This window comes from Phyllobates terribilis, unplaced genomic scaffold, assembly GCF_046119375.1.
Source record: "Phyllobates terribilis strain yellow unplaced genomic scaffold, ASM4611937v1 Scaffold_2__4_contigs__length_985480577, whole genome shotgun sequence".
NCBI classification, from domain to species: Eukaryota; Metazoa; Chordata; class Amphibia; order Anura; family Dendrobatidae; genus Phyllobates; species Phyllobates terribilis.
Genome location: NW_027362762.1, coordinates 78,003,731 through 78,031,651, shown reverse-complemented (window position 1 = coordinate 78,031,651; position 27,921 = coordinate 78,003,731). Strand labels below are relative to the sequence as shown.

General features: G+C 43.7%; 1 protein-coding gene across 2 annotated transcripts in view; it reads left to right on the top strand.

Annotated features, from left to right (window-relative positions):
- Positions 1–27,921, top strand: part of CNTN5 (contactin 5) — a 2,189,536-nt gene that overhangs the window by 1,901,094 nt on the left and 260,521 nt on the right. For both annotated transcript variants that reach the window (XM_073662155.1, XM_073662156.1), the window contains one exon: positions 2,165–2,323. In XM_073662155.1, coding sequence (XP_073518256.1) covers positions 2,165–2,323 — 159 coding nt within the window. The remainder of the gene's footprint in view (positions 1–2,164; positions 2,324–27,921) is intronic.

Genomic DNA, 27,921 nt, shown 5'->3' with positions numbered 1-27,921 from the left:
AAAGGGTTAAAATCATTAGAAAAAAAATGAATGTTCACACCTGGAAGGATAATATGGCTTTCTTATGTTTCATTGTGTGTTTCTGTTCTTTATCTATCCATAAATTGTCCATGGAAATATGAACTATGCGTAGACTTAACAAAGTGTGATTCTGACGGCAGTTTGATGGCACCAAGGATTTGACTGTATACTGTTTATGCTTTCTAAACCTCTAAAGCTCCCCCTAGTGGCTGCTGCAGTTAGTCTTAAACACAACATGACATTAATTTTAAATTAAACCAGTCTAAATTCATTCTTTAACATTTCCTAGAACAAAACGATGTCTAACTTTACTTTCACAATGTCAAAGGGTCTTTTAGAAAAAATGGAAATGTAAAAAAAAAAAAAGTCATTGAATCCATTGGAGACCATTCAAGGATGTCTTTTTTGATGATTTTACAAGGTTCTCCATTCATTTTTTTTTCTCCCCAAATTGGTTATTCTCCTTTTGCTTAAGAGTGATTCTGAGGAGTAATATAGCCCCTGGGAAGAAAGGATTCTCCAGCCTAACCATCCAGCTGACAGCATGAATGATTACCGCCCAGCCTAAAATGTAATGATGTAGCAATGAGAGGAATGACATCTGCATAGCGGGTCCTGGCTGCCTGTCACAAATTCTTCACTGGTGACTACAGCTTGATACATTGCCACTTCTCAGCCTTCCAAAGTGCTTTTTGCATCATAAAGACTTTGCCTGTGATCCAACCTTTTCTTTATATATCTCAAGCGCTGGGAAATTTGATTGTCAACATGTAATATATGTGAAGTCCCGGTAATGAATCACATTTGTCACTTGGCTGCCAATTGTAAAAGTTTTGTACAGATTTACAACGTGGAAGCCTGTGGATACTCCAGACTCGTGGGACAGGAATATGAGCGATTGTATGGAAATGACACCTAGCGCAGCCCCCCGTTACTGGCTTGGACTCATTAGAATTATTAAAGGAGTTGTCAAGGTTAGCAAAACCCATTTTCAAATACTTAAAGGGTTTTTTTCCATGAGCAAAGTTAATCTTAAAGTTGATTTTAATTAATAGATCTTGGAATAATAATAATTTCCACAATTGGATGTGTTTAAATAAAATGTTCCTGTGCTGAGATAATCTTATAAATGTGCCCCTGCTGTGTACTGTGTAATGGCTGTGTCTGACCGTACAGGGACATGGTCTGATCATACCACAGCTCCTGGGCAGGGGAGAAAGTAAAAGAGTATACAGACAGGACAGCAGGGGATCACAGCTGATTCTTTTTGTAAGGTAAAACATTTCCCTGCCTGTTTTTAAAAAATGTTTTACCTAAAAGAAAGAATTATTCGCCATCTCCTGATGTAATGTCTGTATATTTTTTTGTGTCCTCCCCTGCCAAGGAGCTGTGATACGATCAGACCATGTTCCTGCACTGTCAGACACGGCCATTACACAGTACACAGCAGGGACACATTTATAAGATTATCTCAGCACAGGAACATTTTTTTTAAACACATCCAATTGTGTTTTTATTCAAACCGGGTCAACTCATTCTACTCATCTCGGGATATGTTGAGCAAAGAGGAAAGATAAAGAAGAACATACCTGAAGGTAAAATCTTGGAAAAGAAACATTATTAATTTCATACAATATATTGTATTATGATATTAAATAAACCTCATTAAATAGTTGACTCTTCACGAGGTGATAGATATGGATAAAAAGATATCATGGGTATTTAAAAATGTTGCACAGTTTCTGGACACCCACAGTTGCAGTAGAAAACTTCACAGAGCAGATTACATTGGATAACAAGCTTTTACTTCTCAGAACATGAGGTAAAAAAAAATGCACAGTCACACAGTACTTCACCAGGAAGTAAGAACAAAACAGAAAATACAAGAGAGACTTTTTTCTTTTACAATACAGTAAACAAGGAAACTTTACACAACATCGCCATCTACTGTCAGATCAGCATAAAGTCCTCCTTCACACAAACAAAGAAGTCCACAACTGTTGCATATACCAACAAAAAATGAGATAGATAGATAGATAGGAGATAGATAAATAGATATAAATATATAGATAGATAGATAGATACCTACTGTATATATATAGTCCATTATTACTTTATGCTTTCATGGTGTCTTCTTTTCCAGGTCCGCCTGGTTCACCCGGGGTGGTGATTGTGGAGGAAATTACAGAAAGTACAGCCACCCTGTCTTGGAGTCCCGGTGCTGACAATCACAGTCCCATCCTCTATTACAACTTACAAGCCCGAAGTCCATTCTCATTAGGTTGGCAGACTGTGAAAACTGGTAAGATTTATTTACTGTCTATTAAAATAAGACGTAACAGAAAATAGCAAACCAGGAACACAATAAATGCAGAAGGTTAAACCCATACATAATAAAGCTTTCATTGTAAGGATTGTGTGGATGTGCTGAAAGCTGCAGACAGAATTTAATAATTGAAATATACATATATTAATACATGTACAGTAATATAATAATACATATATGCTGGCCAAAAATGTTTTAAAGCCTCAAAGGGAATCTGTCAGTAGAAGTAAGCCTCCTAAGTCGTCTATATTGACATGCAGATCATAAAAAGCTGAATAAAATGATACATTGATATGTGCGATCCAATTTCTTATTCCAGAGAAGTCCACGTTTTTCTTAATATGTAAATAAGCTGTTAAGATTGTTAAGATCTATGGGCCGGACATAGATCTCCCTGAGAATCTGCCTCCAGAGCTTATTATAAATGAAAAGGAGGGGTTTCCAGTGTGAGACATGTAATGACTGACAGTCTGCTCTCCTGATTTACATATCTGACTGGTAATGCTCATTTAAAATACCTATGCCTAGAGATGAGCGAACCCAAATTTTCCCTGGTAGTGCGTTGCAATGTTTGGAGTTCCGGGGGATGTCCGAGAGATACAGAGAGAGAAAGAGGGAGAGAGATAACATTTTCCTGCTCAAAGTCCAGGTCCCTATTATTTTCAATGGGGTTCGGTTTCTGGTTCAAGTTTGTGTACAGTTCTGGTACACAAACCGAACTTTGGAATAAAGTTTGGGTCTGGTACTAGAACCCACTGTTCCACTCATCCCTAGTTATGCCCTATTGAAAATTGATCTATTTGGCTTAAAAAGTGTCAAGAAACAGCCAAGGTGCGAGATCCCACTGCTGCCACCAATTTGTCAAGAACCAGCCCTCTGCTACCTCCAATCGTCAGGACAATTACGCAATTGACTGACGATTGATCGACTAGTAGTTTTGATCAACTAGCACAATGCAAAATGAATGAACATAAAATAAATCTAAATCAAATCAATTTGATGACCGCCTTTTGTCTTCAAAACAGCATAAATTCTTCTGATACACTTGCGCATAGGTTTTAAAGAAGCTCGGCAGGGAAGTTGTTCCAAACATCTTGGAGAACTAACCACAGATCTTCTGTGGATGTTGCTTGAGCAAATCCTTCTGTCTCTTCATGTAATCCCACACAGACTCGATGGTTTTGAGATCAGAACTCTGTGGGACCATATTATCACTTCCAGGACTCTTTGTTGTCCTTTAGGCTGAAGACTGTTCTTAGTGACATTGACTGGATGTTTGGGGTCGTTGTCCTGCTGCAGAATAAATTTGAAGCCAATTAGACGCCTACCTGATGGTATTATATGATTGATAAGTCTCTGTCTGTATTTCTCAGCATTGAAGACACCATTTATCCTGACCAAATCCCCAACTCAGTTTTCTGAAATGCCGCTCCAAACTTGCAGGACCCTCCACCATGCTTCACTGCTGCCTGCAGACTCTCATTATTTTGTCACTCTCCAGGCCTTTGGCAAACAAACTGCATTCTGTTACAGCCAAATATTTCACATTTTAACTCATCAGTCCAGAATACCAGCTGCTATTTTTCTGCACCCCAGCTCCTATGGTTTTGCGCATAGTTGTCACGGGTGTGTCAGAGGTGACAGTCGCCCTGCAGTTGGTTGCAGGAGATCTCTCTGTTTGGCATTACATACACCTTCTTAGATCTGTCTCACTCTAGGACCCAGCGGCTTCCTTCCTTCTGGCTAATTGTGACCCAGGACTGGGTGTTTAAATATTTCCTGTTTGCTATAGAGAGGTGCCAGTGATATTCACATGGCCCCTTGTGAACGCTTGGAGGTGTTGCAGTCTGCTTACTTCCTCTTTGGTGCTAAGAGGCTGTGTATGTAAGCTCTCTGAAGTCGGCTCAAGCTAAGTTACTTCCCCCGTGTCTGTCTTCCCTTGCTGTCTTTAGTTGTTAGTGGGGACTGATTAGCACTCATTTCCCCTTCCCTAGCCAGGACCTAGCTCTAGGGAGATACAGGGTTTTAGGTTCCTGATTGGCGATTTGTGAGAAACCAATATAGGGACGGTAGTGAAGACAGGGTGATATCAGATCAGCCTAGGAGGTCTCCACCCCCTCTTTCCTTAGTGTCTGGGCTCTCTTTCCCTCATCCCTTCATGTTGCACTTTGTCTTTCCTACACTGTGCGTGACAATAGTTGAGTCACTTGGCCTGGTATCTATGTTGAAGGTTTGGCCTCCAACATGTAAACAGTGTGTGGGTGTAGCTGGGTCCCATCGGTTGCTGCAAGTTCTGGGCTGATGGCACTACTGGACATCTTCCAACTTTAAAGGAAAGATAGCATCATGTGTCTTTCATCTGCTGTACTAAGTTTACTTGGCCGACCACTGTGTCTACTGTCCTTCGGCTACACTTTGCTTTGCTTCATGTGATGAACAAGTCTTTCTGATGTGTAGAGACTCAATCACCTGGGGTGAGGTGCAGAGATGCTGCATTAGACTCATTTTGACTCTCCAGGTCGAATCTTTAAAGAGTGGTTTATGCTCTACTGTTTCAGAGAAAAACATACCTTGCTACAATCGTGCGTCATGAATCATGTGACAGGTTACCTTTAAATATTCCATTATTTATTACATTAAATGCTGGAAAAAAAAATAATAATTACTGCTGTAGAATTGATTTTTCTTTTTGGGGTTCTCCTACCCTCTCAAAAAAAAAAATAAAGACGAAAAGTGATCATTAAAAGCATCCTCTAAAATGCATTGTAGGCATATTTTAAAGGACTCTCATTAAGGTCTCATTCAGACGTCTGTTTTTCACGCACATCTTCTTTCCATGATTTTCACTGATAGAATGCTGTTCACTGATGGTAAAAACGGACACATGGACCAAACATTGATGAAAATCGGATGAGAAACGCTGATGAACAACAGTCCTTGTTTTTACGTATGAGAAAAATCATGGATGTCTGAATGAGGCCTTAGTGTCATTGGTCCGTGCTTTCTTTAAATGGAAGTATGGATTTAGCAGAGTCAGGAGACACCTCGGGTGCTGCTTACAGGGAGAAACAAGAGGATTGTCTTTGAACATGAACTAATTTCTCCCATAGGGAGCAGGCACAAAAGCTTGTCATAGGCAGTATAATGCTCCTGGGCACCACTGTCAACAATCGTGGCATTAGACGAATGCAGGCACAAAGAAGACCTGTAACTATTTTGCCCTTTAATGTCAGCACCCCAAAATCTTTCCTGCCCCCTAATAAAGTGTAGTTAACTGTTCTCTTAACCCCTTTTTATGTTTTACTACTTTTGCACAATAAAGACTTTCTCTTTTGTGTGATGGCATTTACAATGCAGGATAAATACAGTAATACGTCCACTTAACAGCAGGGTCATTATGAAGGTGCAGATACTGAGTATGTTTACTTTTTTCCCCCGCAAAACATTGTAATGGAAAAAAAAAAGATTTTGTTTATGTTCTATTTGACTTTAGATTTCTTGTTTATTTTTCTGTAAATTGTATTGAACTTTTTTCTTTACTTTTTTTTAGTCCTTTTTTTAGTCCTTTTTTAGTCCTTTTTTTAGTCCTTTTTTTAGTCCTTTTTTTAGTCCTTTTTTTAGTCCTTTTTTTAGTCCTTTTATTAGATAATATATTGCAATACTTATGTATTGCTGCTTATTATGTCTGTCGATGTTTGGGCTCGTTCAGGTGAACCTATTAAATGTCCATGTGCTGTTCTTATGCAAGCTGATAGTATACGGACGGCACACTGACAACTGATAGTATAAGGACGGCATACTGACCAATGCAAGTTAATGTGGTCATTCACATGAACGTTTTTACACATGGACCCATTGTCTACATGTAAAAAAATCACCCATGCACTACTTTGACCTGTACTCTGGATCAGACTTGTCTATTATAAGTCAATGGGTGCGTAAAAAGTGGATGGCATACAGGTCATCATCCATAGGTCATGCATTTTTAATGGATATATTACAATAATAAAGAGAGGAAACTGTAGTTGTCCTGTATTATTTATGAAATTGTTCATGGAAAAAATGGATGCCATAAGATTGTACAAAACGGATGAAAAAAAATAGTTTTTTTCTGGAGATAAAACTGATGATTTTGCATACGTTTGTGTGAAATTGGCCTTACACTTACGACCCGATTCCTCTGTAAAACCACAGTCCATGAATGCTCATTTTCAGATGGGATTTTCCTAAACCCACCCTCTGAGTTTGCTGGGTTGTCTCAGCAAAATGGTTACCATTACCTAGTAAGCAAGGTGTCATATGTACATTTCAAATAAAATGGCACAGACATAACCTACGAGCTTGTGCCATACCTGTGCCATAGTGCTAGGGCATGGCGTGAGAAGGCGTTGTAGAATTTCTTACATTTTCAGGACTATGATTATGGCTGCATACATCCTAGTAAAACACAAAAAATTATACCTACCTTGTAGTAATCCAATGTGCCAGCGCCGAAAAATCAAGTTTTGATGCCTCATGCAAATTAGCCCGGGAGAGGGGGTGGCGAAGAAGGCAGATGCACTTGTATTTCATGTACACGCCCAAAAGCACTCACAGGCTAATTTGCATGTGCATTGAAAGCTTGTTTTCTCAGACCTGGCACATCAGATATAATTTTAATGTAGTTCTAGAACTTTTAAAGCCATACCAATGGTTCAATGGTAAAATCGTCCCGACATGTTCCCTTTAAACCTTAGTAGTGTGACACAGAGCTAATGGCATTCTAGAGGCACACGCTCTGCGTTTTACATAGAGGTACCTCCAGGAGAAGGGTCCCTGTGCCAGAACAATAAATGGGCCCTTTACAGTCCAATAGCTCATCATAATACACAATTACACCTGCTTACGTGGTAGATGTGGCCCCCTTACATCTTGGGCCTCATGTTTTTTGACTTCACAGCCTGCACCTATGCTATGTCCATTCCTGGTTAACTTTCTTTCACATGACCAACATGACAATACAAATGAATTTTTTTTTACTTTAAAGCTATTTTCACTTTTTAATATATATTAATTAGTACCTCGTATGTTGAGTTCCCATGTATGGAGCAGTCTCAGGAGCTGAGCTCGCATCATGCCTGGCAGATACCAGCTGCGTGTCAATGGTGTGGCCTCAGGAGCTGAGACTACATAATATCTGGCAGATACCGGCTGCGTGTCAATGGAATGCCCTTAGGGACTGAGCCTGCATAATGCTTGGCAGATACCAACTGTGTGTCAATGGTACGGCCTCAGGAACTGAGCCCGCATCATGCCTGGCAGATACCGGCTGTGTGTCAATGGAGTGGCTTCAGGAGCTGAGCCCACATCATGCCTGGCAGATTCCAGTTGCGTATCAATGGAGTGGCGCCAGGAGCTGAGCCTGCTCATGCCTGGCAGATTCCAGTTGCGTGTCAATGGAGAGGCCTCAGGAGCTGAGCCCACATCATGCCTTGAAGATACCCACTTCGTGTAAATGGAGTAGTCTCAGGAGCTGAGCCTGCATCATGACTGGCACATACCGGCTGCGTGTCAATGGAGCAGCCTCAGGAGCTGACCCCGCATCATGCCTGGCAGATTCCAGCTGCGTGTCAATGGAGTGGCCTCTGGAGCTGAGCCCACATCATGCCTGACAGATACCAGCTGCATGTCACAACCGGAATCTGTATTTGACAGTAGTGACAGGAGATTGCTCCGATTGCTGCTGTTAAACCATTAAAATTGGGTTTTCTTATGACTTTGCAATATCTTTTTATACTATTTTTTCTTGAAATGTTCAAAAAAGCGTGAACCTGTCAATTATTTATCTTAATTTGTCATAGGCTGTGTGCCCACGATGCGTTTTTAATGCGTTTCCGCGCTGCCCTCCTCCTTGCTTCCCGGCACTTCGCGGTGGTATGAAGGACCTGCGCTGACGTCAGAGTCATGTGACGGGTCACACGACGCTGATGTCGGTAGGTCCTTCAATCCACCGCTGCCGGCAAGGGAGAACGGAGTGAGCAGGTCACCGGGGGCCATCAGAGGGTAAGTATGTATTTATTTTTTTATTTTTAACCACCATCTCGGGTCACACTATATAAATCCATGCCGTTTGCATGGATTTATATAGTGTGACCTAGTTGTCACAAGCACTTTCCAAGTGATGCTAATCGCTTGGAAAGCGCTTGTCAACCCGCATGCGGAAATGAAAGTGAAGAACGCTTCACATCCGCTTGTCCCTGGCAGGAAAACGCATGTACAATCCACATGTAAAATCCGCATGTACAATCCGCATGTACAATCCGCATGCAGAAATGCTCAAAAAAAATCCTGAGCATTTCTGCATCGTGGGCACATAGCCATATACTATTTTGGAAAAAAATATGATGTTTTATGAAATCAGCCAGTTAGGCAAGAGTCGATACCAAATATTTTGATATTTTTTACTTTTTACATTTTATTAATGTTATGGGAAAAGGGGATTAATATGAACTCTTTTTTTCAATAGTTTTTATTTTTTATTGGTCTTTTTAGAGAACTTGAAGCTGCCATTAATTGATCGCTTGTACAATGCACAGTAATACAATCGTACAGTACTCTAATATCTCAGTGTATTGTAAAATTACCGCTCTTCTTTCAAGCCCGGCCACAGGCTGAACCTTATAGGTGTACGAACATGGCAGAGACGCGGGTCCTTAAAGGGAATCTGTCACTAGATTTTTCCTATCCCATCTGAGAGCAGCATGATGTTGGAGCAGAGACCCTGAATCTAGTGATGTATCACTTAGTTTACTAGGTGCAGCAGTTGTGATACAATCACAGTTTTCGCTGCAGTTCTCTGAATGCTGAGCTCTTTGTAACCCTGCCCACACCACTGATTGGCAGCTTTCTGTGTACACTATTCATTGACAGAAAGCTGCTAATTGATAATGGGGGCAGGGTTACACAGAGCAAGAGGACTAGAAGGCATGAGACACCTAGTCCTGTAGTGATAATCTCCTGCTGATAAAACACTGATTTTATTGAAACAACAAAACACAGCCCAGTAAGTAACACATCGCTGGAATCAGGATCTCTGCCCCTACATCATGTTGGTCCGAGATTACACTGTGTTCCAAATTATTATGCAAATAATATTTTCTCAGATTTTCCCAAATTACCTATATGAATTGCAGTCATTGTAATTTTCCAGTCAAATAACTATTAGAGTACAATTGAAAGGTTTTTGTACAAACTGCCTATGATAACAGTATATTTTTTAAGAAAATAAAACACTCAAACTGCACTCAAAATGCATGTTCCAAATTATTATGCACAGCAGAGTTTTCAACCTTTTCATTTTAATAAAGAACAAAAAAATGGTCATTTTTGAAATTATAAGCATTAGCAGGTTATTACAAACTGAAATCAAACAGTTTTCAACTCAAAACTTTATTCTAGGTGATGTTACATTTGCACATAGGACCCCTTGTTCAAAAGGAGCTTCTGAACTCTCTCGTCCATTGAATTTGTCAGGTTTTGGATGGTTTCTGCTTCAATTGTTTTGCATGAGGACAGAATACCCTCCCAGAGCTGTTGCTTAGATGTGAACTGCCTCCTGCCATCATAGACACTCCTTTTGATGATGCTCCAGAGGTTCTCAATGGGGTTGAGGTCAGGGGAGCATGGGGGCCACACCATAAGTGTGTCCCCTTTTATGCCCACTCCATCCATCTGGACCATCGAACTGTTTTGTTCACCGATGAGTGCCGTGCAACGCTCGATGGTCCAGATGGATGGAGTGGAGGATGGCTGGTTGATGGACACCCCATGCAAACACTGCTACGGCGCCAATAAGGAGGAGGTGGAGTAATGTGTTGGGCTGGAATCATGGGGCGAGAGATTGTCGGCCCCTTTAGGATCCCTGAAGGGGTAAAGATGAACTCCATAATGTATGTTGAGTTTCTCAAACAGAACTTCCTGCCATGGTTCAAGAAGAAGAACCGTGCATTCCGCAGCAAGATCATTTCATGCATGATAATGCCCCGTCTTATGCTGCACATAACACATCTGCATCTCTGGCTGCTATGGGCATAAAAGGGGACAAACTTATGGTGTGGCACCCATGCTCCCCTGACCTCAACCTGTCACACTGTCTCTGTATACTGGAGGTAGGGGCCTAAGCTGACCCTAAGCTGGGGCCCTGACTAATCCCTCAACCTGGAGGTACTGTTAAAGGTACAGAGGTCCAGGCCGCCAGCGTAACCCCTACCTCCTGAGGATCCCTGCACCTAAGTAATCTAGTCCTGAGAAGGACCCCGATCACAACAAAAGAGGACAAGTAATAATATGCCCACACACAGTACTTAGACGAACGAGACAGTACAAGGGAAAAACCAAAACCACCTTGCATACAAAGACTACACTACTACAACAGAGGGAACACGAACGGGAAAGGAGATAAATGATAAAGCGAGGAAGGGAAAATACACTCCAAATACACTTATCTCAGAAACTCCAAATACCACGATCCGCTCTGTAAGTCTGTATGAAAAGCTTTCACCGACACTTCCCAAACAGACCAGCAGGCATTTGAAGGAGACTCACTACAGCAGCATTGATTGCAGCTGGGCGAGGCTGGACCTCGTCTAGCACAGAGAGAAAGAGAATTAACTCCCTCACTGCCGAAAACACAAAGCACCAAAAAGTCAGCTGCGAGAAGTCAGGCTGTGTAATCGTGACGATCTTCGTGGCGACACACCCGTGACAGTACCCCCCCTTCTACGAGGGGCCTCCGGACCCTCAGGGCCAGGTTTATCCGGGTGAGTCGTGTGGAAGGCCCGAACTAATCGGTCTGCGTTAATATCCGACGCAGGAACCCACATCCTCTTTCCAATGAACACCCACACCCTTTCCAATGAACCAGGTACTGAAGGGACCGGCGATTAAAACGTGAATCGATGACCCTTGATACCTGGAACTCCAAGTTACCATTGACCACCACTGGAGGGGGAGGTAAAGGTGACGGTACCACCGGCGCCACATACCTCTTAAGCAACGATCTGTGGAACACGTTGTGAATTTTAAACGTAGGGGGGAGGTCAAGATGGAATGCCACCGGATTAATAATAGAACTGATTCTGTACGGCCCGATGAACCTGGGACCCAGTTTCCAGGAGGGAACCTTAAGTTTAATATTCCTGGTAGACAACCATACCCGATCGTTCACACTTAGGTCCGGACCAGACACTCTCCTCCTATCAGCCATACGTTTGTATCGGTTCCCCATAGTATTCAGATTCTTCAGCACCCCTCTCCATACTGAAGCGAGTGATGAGGAAAATCGTTCCTCCTCAGGAACCCCCGAAGAGCCCCCCCCTACTGAAAGTACAAAACTGGGGGTGAAAACCATATGCCCCAAAAAATGGGGACTTACCAGTGGACTCGCTCCGCCTATTATTGAGAGCAAACTCTGCCAGAGGTAAGAAAGAAGCCCAGTCCTCCTGGTTCTCTGACACAAAACACCGGAGATATGTCTCCAAGCTCTGGTTCATACGTTCCGTCTGACCGTTGGTCTGAGGGTGAAAAGCCGATGAGAATGACAAATGCATCCCCCGCCGTGCACAAAACGCCTTCCAGAACTTGGACACAAACTGAGACCCCCGATCAGACACCACATCGGAGGGTACCCCGTGAAGCCTCACAATCTCCCCAATGAACACCTGCGCAAGAGTTTTAGCATTAGGGAGAGCCGGAAGAGCGATAAAATGTGCCATCTTGCTGAACCTGTCCACTACAACGAGTATGACCGATTTACCCGAAGACGGAGGGAGGTCCGTAATAAAGTCCATAGACAGATGAGTCCAAGGACGCTCCGGGATCTTCAAAGGTAAGAGGGCCCCAGACGGACGGGTATGTGAGGTCTTAGAGCGCACACAAACCCCACAGGACGCGACAAAAGTTACCACCTCCTTATGTAAGTTAGGCCACCAAAACCGACGCGAGAGAAGATCCACAGTTGCTTTACTCCCCGGGTGTCCTGCCAAAACTGAGTTATGGTGTGCCTCGATCACCTTTTGTCGCAACTGATCTGGAACAAACAGTCTCCCCGGAGGTCCAACAGGGGCGTCCCCCTGAGCCTCCAATACCTCCTCCTCCAGCTCAGAGCATACTGCCGAAACCACCACCCCCTCCTGAAGGATAGGAATCGGGTCGTCCGTATTCCCGGCCCCAGGGAAACTACGAGATAAGGCATCCGCCTTTACATTTTTTGACCCAGGACGATATGTAACGACAAAATTAAACCTGGTAAAAAACAATGACCACCTAGCTTGTCTGGGATTCAGACGTTTCGCGGACTCCAGATATAGCAGGTTCTTGTGATCGGTGATGACGGTGACCGGATGGACTGCCCCCTCCAAAAAATGGCGCCACTCCTCAAAAGCTAACTTAATGGCTAAGAGTTCCCTATTGCCGACATCGTAATTCCTCTCAGCGGACGACAATTTTTTAGAGAAAAAGGCGCACGGATGCCACTTACCAGGGGACGAACCTTGTGACAATACTGCTCCCACCCCTACCTCGGAAGCGTCTACCTCTACAATGAATGGCTGTGACGCATCAGGTTGAATGAGTATGGGTGCCGAGGCAAAACATTTTTTCAAGCAGGAGAATGCTTGACAAGCCTTGTCAGACCATCTAGAAAAATCCGTCCCCTTTTTAGTCATGTCTGTGAGAGGCTTAACCATGGACGAGAAATTACGAATGAACTTCCGGTAATAATTAGCAAACCTCAGGAAACGTTGTAGTGCCTTAAGATTCTCTGGCCGATCCCACTCAAGAACTGCCCGCACTTTCCCAGGGTCCATACGAAAACCGGACGCTGAAACCAGGAAGCCTAAAAACTGGAGTTCCTGTACGGCGAACACACACTTTTCCCATTTGGCATACAGTTTATTATCCCGCAAGATCTGTAACACCTGCCTAACGTGCTCCTGATGAGACACCAGATCCGGCGAGTAAATTAAGATATCATCCAGATATATGACAACAAACTGTCCCACCAGGCGGCGAAAAATGTCATTAACAAAGTGTTGGAACACCGCCGGGGCATTAGTCAGACCGAATGGCATGACAAGGTTCTCATAATGCCCCTCCGGAGTGTTAAACGCCGTCTTCCACTCATCCCCCTCCTTCATCCTAATCAGATTGTACGCCCCCCTGAGATCCAACTTAGAGAACCATTTGGCGCCCACGATCTGATTAAAGAGATCGGGAATAAGTGGGAGTGGATACGGATCTCGGACCGTAATCCGATTAAGTTCACGGAAATCCAGGCAAGGGCGTAGGCCTCCATCTTTCTTCTTAACAAAGAAGAACCCCGCAGCCACCGGTGAAGATGAAGGTCTAATATGCCCCTTAGCCAGACTTTCTGAAATATAATCCTTCATGGCCTGCCTCTCAGGACCAGAAAGGTTATACAACCTAGCTTTAGGTAACTTGGCCTCAGGGAGCAGTTTTACAGAACAGTCATACTCGCGATGAGGAGGTAGTTCCTGACACCCTTTCTCCGAGAATACATCCTCAAAGTCCGCCAGAAATGGAGGTAAGACCCAAGGAGTAACCGCACCGATGACCGTGTTCATGCTGTTTTTATTACAGAATTTACTCCATTGGCTTATCTCTCTGGTTTGCCAATTAATAACCGGGTTATGCTTAGTTAACCAAGGAAGGCCCAACACTATAGGAGTGGGAAGACCCTCCAACACGTAGCAAGACAACAGTTCTTTATGTATCGCCCCCACTTGAAGTTTTACGTCATGCACAGCTTGCAAAAAACTTCCCTGACCGAGAGGCCTGGCATCGATCGAGAATATGGGGATGGGTTTAGCCAACTCACTCAATCGCATACCTTGAACCCGGGCAAACCGAGCATCAACCAGATTAGCCCCGGCCCCACTATCCAGAAGAACAGATATCCTCTCAGTTCTCGTACCCACCACCACCTCCGCCGGTACGAGAAACTGAGACGAACCTAGGGACGAAATACCTACTCCCAGATTGCCGTCCACCACACAACCTGGGATCAACAGTTTTCCGACGACTCTTCACTCTGCAAGGGACGGGATGGACACCCCCCAATAAAATGTCCCTTTCTCCCGCAGAAGAAACACCTTCCTGTCTTATGGCGCACCACCGGTCCCCTCCCCCGAAATGATGTCCCTCCTAATTGCATAGGCTCCTCTGGACTGACCAGGGGAACCACCATATGAGGGGACCTTGTAGGAGGTGGAGTCATCACAGGGGGTCGAGTTATCCCGCACCTCTCCCGAAGCCGTCTGTCAACGCGAATAGCCAGGGCCATAGCGGCTTCCAGTGACGCGGGAGAGTCATACTGTGCCAACACATCCTGTAATTTGTCGGATAAACCTTGACAAAACTGGCTCCTAAGAGCCGGGTCATTCCACTGGGTGTCCGTGGCCCACCTACGGAACTCCGAACAGAATTCCTCCGCCGGACGATCTCCCTGCTGGATCCTACGTAACTTAGACTCAGCAAGGGAGATCCGATCTGGGTCATCATATACGAGTCCCAGAGCAGCGAAAAACCTATCCACTGACTGGAGAGCCGGGGAGCCCGGGGGAAGAGAGAACGCCCAAGATTGTGGGTCCCCTTGTAGGAGCGAGATGACAATTCCCACCCTTTGTTCTTCACTCCCCGATGACCGAGGTCGCAGCCGAAAGTACAATTTGCATGCCTCCCGGAAAACAAAAAACTTGTCCCGCCCCCCAGTGAACCTGTCAGGGAGAGCTACTTTAGGTTCTGGTCCGGCTTGCTCCAGAGGATGCAAAACCTTGGACCTAACGTCCGCCAGCTCCATGGACAAACTCTGCAACTGCCGAGCTAGACCGGCTACTGGATCCATGGTAGCTGGAGAAAAACTAAGTGGGTCGGTGAAAATGTCACACTGTCTCTGTATACTGGAGGTAGGGGCCTAAGCTGACCCTAAGCTGGGGCCCTGACTAATCCCTCAACCTGGAGGTACTGTTAAAGGTACAGAGGTCCAGGCCGCCAGCGTAACCCCTACCTCCTGAGGATCCCTGCACCTAAGTAATCTAGTCCTGAGAAGGACCCCGATCACAACAAAAGAGGACAAGTAATAATATGCCCACACACAGTACTTAGACGAACGAGACAGTACAAGGGAAAAACCAAAACCACCTTGCATACAAAGACTACACTACTACAACAGAGGGAACACGAACGGGAAAGGAGATAAATGATAAAGCGAGGAAGGGAAAATACACTCCAAATACACTTATCTCAGAAACTCCAAATACCACGATCCGCTCTGTAAGTCTGTATGAAAAGCTTTCACCGACACTTCCCAAACAGACCAGCAGGCATTTGAAGGAGACTCACTACAGCAGCATTGATTGCAGCTGGGCGAGGTTGGACCTGTCTAGCACAGAGAGAAAGAGAATTAACTCCCTCACTGCCGAAAACACAAAGCACCAAAAAGTCAGCTGCGAGAAGTCAGGCTGTGTAATCGTGACGATCTTCGTGGCGACACACCCGTGACACAACCCCATTGAGAACCTCTGGAGCATCATCAAAAGGAGTGTCTATGATGGCGGAAGGCAGTTCACATTTAAGCAACAGCTCTGGGATGGTATTCTGTCCTCATGCAAAACAATTGAAGCAGAAACCATCCAAAACCTGACAAATTCAATGGACGAGAGAGTTCAGAAGCTCCTTTCGAACAAGGGGTCCTATGTGAAAATGTAACATCACCTAGAATAAAGTTTTGAGTTGAAAACTGTTTGATTTCAGTGTGTAATAACCTGCTAATGCTTATAATTTCAAAAATGACCATTTTTTTGTTCTTTATTAAAATGAAAAGGTTGAAAACTCTGCTGTGCATAATAATTTGGAACATGCATTTTGAGTGCAGTTTGAGTGTTTTATTTTTTTAAGAATATACTGTTATCATAGGCAGTTTGTACAAAAACCTTTCAATTGTACTCTAATAGTTATTTGACTGGAAAATTACAATGACTGCAATTCATATAGGTAATTTGGGAAAATCTGAGAAAATATTATTTGCATAATAATTTGGAACACAGTGTACATAGCAAAAACATGCTGACGGATTCCCTTTAATAGCTAGACTTGGGTTCTGACTGTATAATACAGCCGACACCCACACTAAATGGAGCCGGCTCAGCTCCTGAGCCTGCTCCATAAATGTAGTATGTACATGAACGGTGGATGGTGCAAAGTGCAGAGATACCTTGGGCCAATACTTACCCGGGACCAGCAGGTGTTAGTGCCAGCCCTGAACACATTGTATAGAGTACACTATATATCCTCCAAACACTGTATTATTTTGGGGAAGGTGGAAAACAAAACGAGTGATCTAAAATGTTCTGTTCACACCTTAAAAACTTAAAACTAAAATCGCCCGCGTTTTTAGGATTTTGCGTCTTTACCCCTTTTTCATTAGTATTTATTTTATAAATCAATTTTTCATCATGGCTCTGATCTACCTTGTGCGATAGAAGTAGGCCACCAAGTAAAAGCAATTTTTTTTTTCTTCAATTCATCTTCGATTGTCATCTTGTGGCTAACTTAATGAGAATGAATTGCTCAAGCATGGCTTACTACCAGCGCCCAGAAGAAAATTAATTGCATAACCTCCATACAGTATCTCCAGCTACAATTCTTCCCTGTCTTTTGATAGGATACAATAGCAGATGGTTAACAAGAATCCCCTGTAGGGATATAGAGAAATGGAGCTGGCATGGCTATTTTTTGAAAAAGTGCACTGGCAGACATGGATCATTATAGAAGGAATCTCAACGTATCATTAGAATAAAGCTTCGAAGACCCTACGATAAGCAAACCGCTCTGCTTACCTGATCGGCAGCTGGATTACTGCAGCGAAAATTGCAAAGCCCATGTCTAATTGTCAGTCACACTTTATTATATGGAAGTCGGTGTATTTAATAGGATGCCGCATGTATAACAATGACATCTATGAATCTCAAAGCCTTCAAGGATTTCTCCTTTCATCATTTCAAATGAAGGCCAGGAAAACCTTGATCTGTCTGTGGACAACCGATGTAAATGTAGGTCAAGTCCTATTTATAGGAAACTTTGAATTATGAACTGGGATAGAGGAAAGGAATGAATCCTCCCGTCTATTCTGGATTCCAATTTGTTTGGTAAAGTCAAAAGGTGAACTGGAAGATATTATATGCAGATTGTCAAAAATGACAGTAAAGAAGGAGTTAATTGGCAATTATTCCCTTTATTGGAACAAAGAAATGCTTCTGAATAAAGAGTTTTATGGTTTGTTTTTTCAAAATACAAGCGATAGATAAATAAATAGATGGATAGGTAGATTATTATAATCATAGATAGATATATATATATGAGATAGATAGATAGATAATAGATATATAGATAGATATTAGATAGATATGAGATAGATATATAGATGATAGCTAGATAGATAGATAGATATGGGATAGATAGATAGATAGATAGATAGATAGATACAAGTAATGATATACGTGAGATTTATTTATAGCATATAGAGATATAACTTTTGGAGCTTACACTTTATATTTTTTGAATCTCGGGCTATAATTATGTTTTTCAAAAAAAAAAATCTCAGCACTTTACAGGGAATGGGTGCAATAGAATTGGATATTTGAATATTCTAATACTGTTAATTGTACTTATGGAGAAAACTTACCATAATAATATAGGTTTGTGATTGATATTTGACTTTTGAATTTGAAAGTACCTGTATTTTAAAAATATTTTTAATTGGATGAAAATAAAAATTATTTATCTTAATGATTTTGTTTATATCTTCCTTTGAAATTGGACTAATCTAGTTTTAGTTTTTGTTGATATAATAGATAGATAATAGATAGTGATGAGCGAGCACTAAATTGCTCCGGTACTCGTTGCTCAGGTCGAGCACATTGGAATACTCAGGTGCTCGACCCGAGCAACGAGCCCAATGTAAGTCTATGGGAAACTCAAGCATTTTTCAGGCGGCTCCTTCCGGCGGTCTGCAGAGGGCCTAAAAATTGCCCAAATCTATGGGAACAGTGCTCAAATGACATGGGGACAGCATGGGGAAGACCCCTGGAAGCATTTCCGACTCCCAGGTCACTGCTGTCAACAACGTTGTCAGAGGTATTACGCCACTTTTACGGACTCACAATAAAACGTACAAAAACAAAACCAAAATGGATTTTCCTGAGAAATATATTAAGGAACATCCTTTCCAGGGTAATGACTTGTATATAAGGGAAAATAAATAGCCAAAACCAAAAATACTCCTCCACACTTTGGCTATGTTCACACGTATCGTTTTTGATGCGTTTTTTCACTTTTGCATTGCTCTCAACTGTGACAAATGCCTTCAATGGGAAATGTCATTTTAACATTTTACAACCTTATCTGGCCATGTGGTGTGTGACACATCATCAATCACATGCATACAGTGCTGAAAAGACATGGGAACAGCATGGGGAAGACCTCTGGAAGCATCTCTGACTCCCAGGTCACTGTCTAACAGTGTGCCCATCATAAGTGATCCTTGGCGCATGCGAAGATGCCTCCCACCATCCACCTGTCGTTGCAGACTTGCAACAATCACCGTCCACGTCCTTGTCCCAGTGCAGCGTTCAGTTGTCCCTACCCCATTCCTTGGAATGCAAGCGCAAGTATGCAGCCAGACACCCACCCACCCACAGGCTGCAATACTATACTGCCAATTTTTTGACAGCTGCTTGCACTTGAAATGTGGCCTTTTAGGCTTGTGGAGGCGGAAGCTTTTCATAACCTCATGCCGGCGGCGGCTGGGTGTCCATACTCGGTCCCCAGCCGCCACTGTTTCTCCCGGTATCGTCTCCGCCTTCCACAAGCACGGGTCCCACAACATTACCCGTGCCCTCCTCAGTGCAATTACTGGGAAGGACCACCTAAACACAAACACGTGGACAGGTGAATGTGGCCAGGGACGGTACAGAGCCAGTCCACAGCTTTTTTTGCTGAGAGTTGTATTTAGCTCGGTGAAAGGGCTGACATAGAGGGAAACCGTATCTACCCTGGGTTTCATTTCTCCCAGGAAGTCCTCTAATGCAGCTTGCTGCAGAAGCAATGGCAGCCCGTCCAACATCAACTCGCACTTGTCGGTGGTGCTTTGACACACAAGCATCTTTCTTTGCGCATTTAATTTCATGAATACAGAGTTGGACAATGGCCTGATCTGCAATGCGGCTTAAGAAATAACATGCATAAGCATGTCCGATCCACATTAAAAAAGCATCCATAGAGTGTCCGGGAACCTTCCCCCACACTTTTCTTAGCCAGGGCTGCTTCTCGGCAGGGTTGGACGGGCCCACCAGAGAACCGGAGACTCCTCCGGTGGGCCCTGGCTTCTCCTTCAGGAGAGTTCATAGTGCCGAGGTGAGGCCATGATGATGATAGAGGACACCATCTGCTTAGTTTTCTGTTACTTGGAATGCAAGCGCAAGTATGCAGCCAGCCACCCACCCACCCACAGGCCGCAACACTAAACTGCCAGATTTCTGGGCAGCTGCTTGCACTTGAAATATGGCCTTTTAGGCTCGTCAAGTTGGAAGCTTTTCACAACCTCATGCCGGCGGCGGCCGGGTGTCCATACTCGGTCCCCAGCCGCCACTGTTTCTCCCGGTGTTGTCTCCACCTTCCAAAAGCACGGGTCCCACAACATTACCCATGCCCTCCTCAGTGCACTTACTGGAAAGGACAGCCTAACCACAAACACATGGACAGGTGAATGTGGCCTGGGACGGTACGGGGCCAGTCCACAGCTTTTTTTGATGAGAGTTGTATTTAGCTCGGTGAAAAGGACTGGCATAGAGGGAAACTATATCTACTCTGGGTGTTATTTCTCCGTCACCAGGTTCTGCCCATTGTCACACACGACCATGCCTGGCTGTATGTTCAGCAGTGAGAGCCACAGATCAGGCTGCTGTGTTACAGCTTTCAACAACTCTGCAGCGCTGGGCGGTTTATCAATTAAGCATTAAGAAACTTATCTTCAGCACAGCCTGTTGCCGCTTGGCCAAGGCAGTGCTGCAGTGCTGTCAGCTTGTGACTGATGTGGTCATTTCGGAGATGGAGGAGGAGGTGCTGGAGCTGAACAATGTGATTACATTGAGGTTAAATTGGTGATGCTGTTTTTTATACTGAAGAAAGATCCTATCGTTTTGTTTTGTTTTTTTACGTTATTTAATACAAATGCATTCACCGGGAAATGTCATTTTAACATTTTACAACCTTATCTGGCAATGTAGTGTGTGACACATCATCAGACAAATCCTGTTTTATTTATGATGGAGGGACTCTAAAAGTCATAAAGCCTATTTTTATAAGGCCATCAGATGGCCCTTACTATTCTTAAAAGGCCAGCAGTCGGCCCTCGCTGTTAGAACCCTCCTGTTTGTTTTTGTTTCTATCTTGTGTTTTACGGTCACGTGACCATCTTCCTATATATTCCAGCTCCGCCCTTCTGGCCTTGCTGGACTTCAGTGTTGTTTAGACTGTCTTTCTAGCCAGGTGCTTTTGTGCCTATCTATCTCTAGTTTGCTTGGTCCTCTGGACCTCTAGTACTTTTGTCAGTTTATCTTTTGCTCTGCAACAACTTCTGTTAGGAGGTGTCCCATTTTTTGTCCCAGTCCTTAGTTCTTTTAGGGACCCCTCACTTTCTCTATAGGTCTCTGTTCAGACTAGCCGAGGACGAAGGCGGGTCTGTTCACAAGGAACAGGTCGCCCGCTACAACATAGGGACTCAGCTTAGTCTTACTGTAGGGACAGCTCTCCCCTTCTTTCCCTAGCTTATGTTGCAGATCATAACAGTAAGTCCAGCCCAAACAAAAAATAAAAAACTTTTAGGAAAGAAATCCGGGGATCAGTATGGTTTCTGTTCAAGATTTGGCTCAACGCCTGCAGGGATTGTCTCTGGAGATGTCCGAGCTCCTGCAACACGTGAGTAGCTGTACTGGAGCGCATTTTGTGGAACCGAAGGTAGGACTCCCTGATATTTTTGATGGTAAACAGCAAGATTTTTTTTCCTTTAAAAATGCTTGTTTATTATATTTTTGTTTGAGACCAAAGTCCTCTGGGAATGAATCACAGCGCATTGGGTTTATCATGTCACTTTTGCGCAAGGAACCACAGGGGTGGGCCTTTTCTCTCCAACCTAATGATCCGTTTTTTAGGTCAGTGGAGGATTTTTTTCTGCTATGGGGCTATTGTATGATGATCCTGATCGGGTCTTATCTGCTGAGACAGAACTGAGACGTTTGAATCAGGGGTCAGGTGATGTTGAAAATTATTGTACACACTTCAGAAGGTGGTCCTCAGAAGTGAAATGGAATGATTCGGCGTTAAAATGTTTTTTTCTTGCTGGTCTAAGTGAAAGGGTTAAGGATCTGCTGATTGCATTTCCTGCACCTGAAACCTTGCAAGAAGCCATGCAATTAGCTATACTTGTGGACAGGAGACTGCATGCCAGGGTTTATGATGAAAAGATTCCTACAATGGCAGCTCCTAGTTCTCAGAGGGTCTGCTCGGATGGCGGAGAACCGATGGAGGTTGGGGCGATGTCACTCCGCTCTCAGGAAAGAGACCGCAGGTTTTCCAAGGGATTGTGTTTTTATTGTGGTAAATTTGACCATTTGATTAAGAACTGTGAGCTTCGTTTAAGTAAAGAAAAAAAAAAGGTCATTTACGCCCGTATTGCTTGTTTAAACTCTAAGGGAGTATTTCTTTCAGGGAGTACCTCATTGCAGGAAGATTTGATTGAATTTCAGGTATTTGTGGATTGTGGTTCAACACTTAATGTGATTGATAAGGGGTTTTTGGAAAAACTTAAATTGGAATCCAAACCTTTGTCATCACCTATTTCTGTGATTGCAATTGATAGCACTCCTTTGAAATGTATTACTCACAAGGTTGCTGCATTTCCCCTCACTATCAATGGCATTCACCAAGAAAATTTGGATTTGGTGGTATTAAATAATTTACCCTCTCCAGTCGTTTTAGGTTTGCCTTGGTTAAAACTGCACAATCCTTTACTGGACTGGTCTACTAATGAGATTAAGTCTTTGAGTCCTAAGTGCTATGATAAATGTTGTAATGGTCGCATTGCGGCTGTGGAAAAAGGGGAATTACCTGTACCTATTCAGGATTTTTGGAAGGTTTTTTCAGAGGAGGAGTCGCAAGTTTTGCCTCCTCATAGGGACTATAATTGCACCATTGAGTTTGTTCCTGGAGTTATTCTTCCCAAGAGTCGCTTATTTAATCTGACTATCCCTGAAAGAAAGGCCTTGGAGGAATACATACAGACGAGCTTGACTGCTGGTCACATTAGACCTTCTAAGTCGCCTGTGGCCGTTGAATTTTTCTTTGTTAAAAAAAAAAGACGGTGGTTTACGTCCATGTCTGGACTTTCGTGAAATTAATAAGATTACCGTATGCAATTCCTACCCATTGCCGTTAATTCCTGACTTGTTTAACCAGTTAGTAGAGGCCAAGTGGTTCTCTAAAATTGATGTCTGGGGGGCATACAATTTGTTACGAATGAAGGAGGGTGATGAATGGAAAACTGCTTTTAACACTCCGGTAGGTCATTTTGAGAATCTGGTGATGCCCTTCGGTCTTACCAATGCTCCCGCATTTTTTCAGAACCTTATTAATGACATCCTGAGACCTTTGATTGGTAAGAATGTGGTGGTGTATTTGGATGACATTCTAATTTATTCACCAGATCTGGAGTCCCATTGGCAGAGCGTACGTGAGGTGTGCAGTTATTGAGTGATAATTCACTTTTTGCTAAGCTGGAGAAATGTGAGTTCGCTGTGCAGAGAATTAGTTTTTTGGGCTACATTGTCTCCAGCGAGGGCTTTGAGATGGACCCGGTGAAAGTTCAGGCTGTGCAGGAATGGCCTAGGCCTATTGGTTTGAAATCAATACAGAGATTTTTGGGTTTCGCCAATTATTACAGGAAATTCATTAAGAATTTTTCTATAATTGTTAAGCCGCTGACCGATCTCACCAGGAAAGGTGCGAATACGGTTCAGTGGACTACTGAGGCCATTGAAGCTTTTGTGTATCTCAAGGAGAGGTTCAGTTCTGCCCCTATCCTTATGCAGCCTGATGAGACCAAGCCTTTTTTGGTCGAGGTTGATGCTTCTTCGGCGGGGGTCGGTGCAGTTTTGTCTCAGGAGAACAAGGATGGAGTACATCCCTGTGCCTTTTTTTCGAAAAAAATTTCAGAAACCGAACTTAATTACGATGTTGGTAATCCGGAATTGCTGGCTATTAAACTTGCGTTTGAACATTGGCGTCATTTCTTGGAAGGTGCAAAATTTCCTGTTCAGGTTTGAACAGATCATAAGAATTTGATCTATCTGGATGCTGCCAAACGCTTGAATGCCCGTCAAGCTAGGTGGGCACTTTTTTTTTCTCGGTTTAATTTTTCAGTTACCTATATCCCTGGTACTAAGAATGTTAAAGCCGATGCTTTATCTCGCAGCTTTTCTCCCATGGTTAGTACCGAGGAGGAGGAGAGCATTTTACAGGAAGGAGTTGTGGTAGCAGCATTGGACTCCGTTTTGGAAGAAGGGATTCTGAAAGCTCAAGAGGATGCCCCATCTAACACTCCTCATGGGAGGTTGTTTGTGCCTAGAACCTCTAGGAGAGATTTGTTTGTGGAGTATCATAAGTCTCGGTTGGCAGGTCATCCAGGAATTTCTGAGACTAAGAGACTTATCAGTCGCAGTTTTTGGTGGCCTGGGTGGCAGAAGGAAGTCATCAAGTGGGTGCGTCAATGTACGGTGTGTGCTAGGTCAAAGACTTCCCATACCCCTGCTGCGGGGTTGCTTTGCCCTCTGGAGGTTCCTAGTGCGCCTTTTGACGCATCTGGCAATGGATTTTATTCCTGTGTTCGAGGGTTTCACTGTCATCTGGGTGGTCGTGGACCGTTTTAGCAAGATGTGTCATTTGGTTCCATTCATTAAGCTACCCTGCTCTAAGACACACGCTAAGGCGTTTGTTAAGGAAATTGTCAGGCTCCATAGTGTTCCCACAGATATTGTTTCTGATAGAGGACCTCAGTTTGTGGCTCGCTTTTGGCGTGCTTTTTGTGACAGGTTGGGAGTCCATTTGTCATTTTCGTCTGGTTATCATCCTGAGTCTAATGGACAGACTGAAAGAAAGAACCAGGATCTTGAACAGTTTTTACGTTGTTTTGTGGCAGACAATCAAGAGGGGTGGTCTGAGTTTCTGCCACTCGCAGAATTTGCTCTTAACAACCATACATCCTCCTCTGCTGGGTGTTCTCCTTTTTTTTTGTTGTACTGGAAACATATTTTAACAGGAAACTTAAAGAGGTTTTGTTTACTGTGGGGTGACATGGTTTGGTTGTCCTCAAAGAATCTGCGGTTGAGGATTCCCTCTAAAAAACTGGGTCCAAAGTTTGTGGGGCCATTTAAGGTGCTTCAGGTGGTTAACCAGTCTGCTGTTAGGTTGGAGGTTCCCTCCTCCTGGAAGATAAATCCTGTGTTTCATGTTTCCTTGTTAAAAAAGGCTGATGTATCAGATAGGGAGGCCACTGTCACAGTTCCTCCGGTGGTGGAAGACGGCGAATATGAAATTTCTCGTATCCTGAATTCCAGAGAGCATAGAGGGAAATTTCAGTATCTCGTCGCTTGGAAAGGTTTTGGTCCCGAGGATAACTCCTGGGTAAGGGCGGATGATGTCTCTGCCCCTAGACTTGTCAGAGCTTTCCACAGGAGATTTCCGGATAGGCCGGGGCCTGGAGGATCCGGAGGATCCTCATAAAAGAGGGGGTACTGTTAGAACCCTCCTGTTTGTTTTTGTTTCTATCTTGTGTTTTGCGGTCATGTGACCATCTTCCTATATATTCCAGCTCCGCCCTTCTGGCCTTGCTGGACTTCAGTGTTGTTTAGACTGTCTTTCTAGCCAGGTGCTTTTGTGCCTATCTATCTCTAGTTTACTTGGTCCTCTGGACCTCTAGTACTTTTGTCAGTTTATCTTTTGCTCTGCAACAACTTCTGTTAGGAGGTGTCCCATTTTTTGTCCCAGTCCTTAGTTCTTTTAGGGACCCCTCCCTTTCTCTATAGGTCTCCGTTCAGACTTGCCGAGGACGAAGGCGGGTCTGTTCAGAAGGAACAGGTCGCCCGCTACAACGTAGGGACTCAGCTTAGTCTTACTGTAGGGACAGCTCTCCCCTTCTTTCCCTAGTTTATGTTGTAGATCATAACACTCGCTATTGTTAGAGAGCCATCAGCCGGCTATTCTTAGTTGTTCCCATTATTAACAAGTGGGTCTCCTATACTGTTATTGTGTATCCAGTGACTGCAAGGGTTGCCAAAAATTTGGACGCAACCCAATACCCCTTTGAAGAGACATAGAGGAGGGTCGCAGTAAAAAAAATATGTTCCCATTATAAAGGAGCGGGTCTCCTATAGTGGTAATGCCCATGGTGTGACTGCAAGGGCTGCCAAAATTTGGGAAAAACCCCACTAAGAATTTAAAGACACATAGAACAGGGCCACAGTAATGACAAATTCCCATTAGAAAGGAGAGAGTCTGCTATACAGTTATAGGGTATGCAGTGAGTCCAACGGCTGAAAAATTTTAGGAAAAACCACACTAAGAATTTAAAGACACATAGAGCAGGGTCACAGTAACAAGGTACGACATGTTCCCATTAGAAAGGAGAGAATCTGCTATACAGTTATAGGGTATGCATTGAGTTCAAAGTCTGACCAATTTTAGGAAAAAACCCACTAAGAATTTAAATACACACAGAGCAGGGCCACAGTAACGACAAATTCCTATAAGAAAGGAGAGAGTCTGCTATACAGTTATAGGGTATGCAGTGAGACCAAAGGCTGACCAATTTTAGGAAAAACCCCACTAAGAATTTAAAGACACATGGAGCAGGGCCACAGTAACGACAAATTCCCATTAGAAAGGAGAGAGTCTGCTATACAGTTATAGGGTATGCAGTGAGTCCAATGGCTGACCAATTTTAGGAAAAAGCCCACTAAGAATTTAAAGACACATGGAGCAGGGCCACAGTAACGACAAATTCCCATTAGAAAGGAGAAAGTCTGCTATACAGTTATAGGGTATGCAGTGAGTCCAATGGCTGACCAATTTTAGGAAAAAGCCCACTAGAATTTAAAGACACATAGAGCAGGGCCACAGTAATGACAAATTCCCATAAGAAAGGAGAGAGTCTGCTATACAGTTATAGGGTATGCAGTGAGACCAAAGGCTGACCAATTTTAGGTAAAACCCCACTAAGAATTTAAAGACACACAGAGCAGGGCCACAGTAACAAGTACGACATGTTCCCATTAGAAAGGAGAGGGTCTGCTATACAGTTATAGGGTATGCAGTGAGTCCAACGGCTGAACAATTTTAGGAAAAGCCCCACTAAGAATTTAAAGACACATAGAGCAGGGCCACAGTAACGACAAATTCCCATTAGAAAGGAAAGAGTTTCCCGTAGTGTTGGCCTATGCAGTGAATGCAAGGGCTGCCAAAAATTTGGAGGCACTTCAATGCCCCTTGGAAGAGACGTGGAGGAGGGCCTCATAAAAAAATGTTCCCATTAGAAAGGAGTGGGCCTCCTATACTTGTAATGCCCATGCACAAGTGTATGGGCTGACAAACATTTACCTCTGGGGGTATACATGAACATACTGTATAATTATTTTTTTTTACGGGCATCATAAACACCCTTTAAAAAAATTATGTGGGTGTTGCATCACGGACCACGGTCACCCTGGTGATATGGTGTTGGAGGATGAGGAGATGGAGGAGGACAAGAGCAAATAGCCAAAATCAGGAAGCGTATACCCATGTCTGGGTGTGAAAAGGTGCATGGGAATACACCTCCCAAGAAAAGACACTGGATTTGAGTTTATGTTACGCTGCCATCATTCGGTGGTGTTGAGAAGTCTGGCCCAATCCAGCCCTTGTTCATTTTTATAAGAGTCAGCCTGTCAGCATTTTCAGTTGACAGGCGGATGTGCTTATCAGTTATAATTCCACCAGCGGCACTAAAAACCCGCTCTGATAAAACTCTGGCGGCAGGGCAGGCCAGGACCTCCAAGGCATAGAGAGCCAGTTCATTCCACGTATCCAGCTTGGATACCCAATAATTATAAGGCACAGCGGAATCACGGAGGACGTTGGTACAGTCGGCAAGGTACTCCCTCAGCATCTTCCAAAACTTTGCACTCCTTGTGAGAGTACCCCGCACCTCAGGGCCTGTGCGATGGGAGGGTCTGAGAAAACTCTCCCAGAACTTTGACAGTGTTCCCATGCCTCTACTGGATTGGAATTGTGTCTCTCTCGCCTGTACTCCTTGGTTGTCCAACGAAGTGTGCCCTCTGCCGCCAGCGTTTCCAGATGGGAATTTTTTTAATAGTTCCGCAACAAGGGCCTTCTGGTACAACCTCATTTTTGTAGACCTGTCCGCCTCAGGA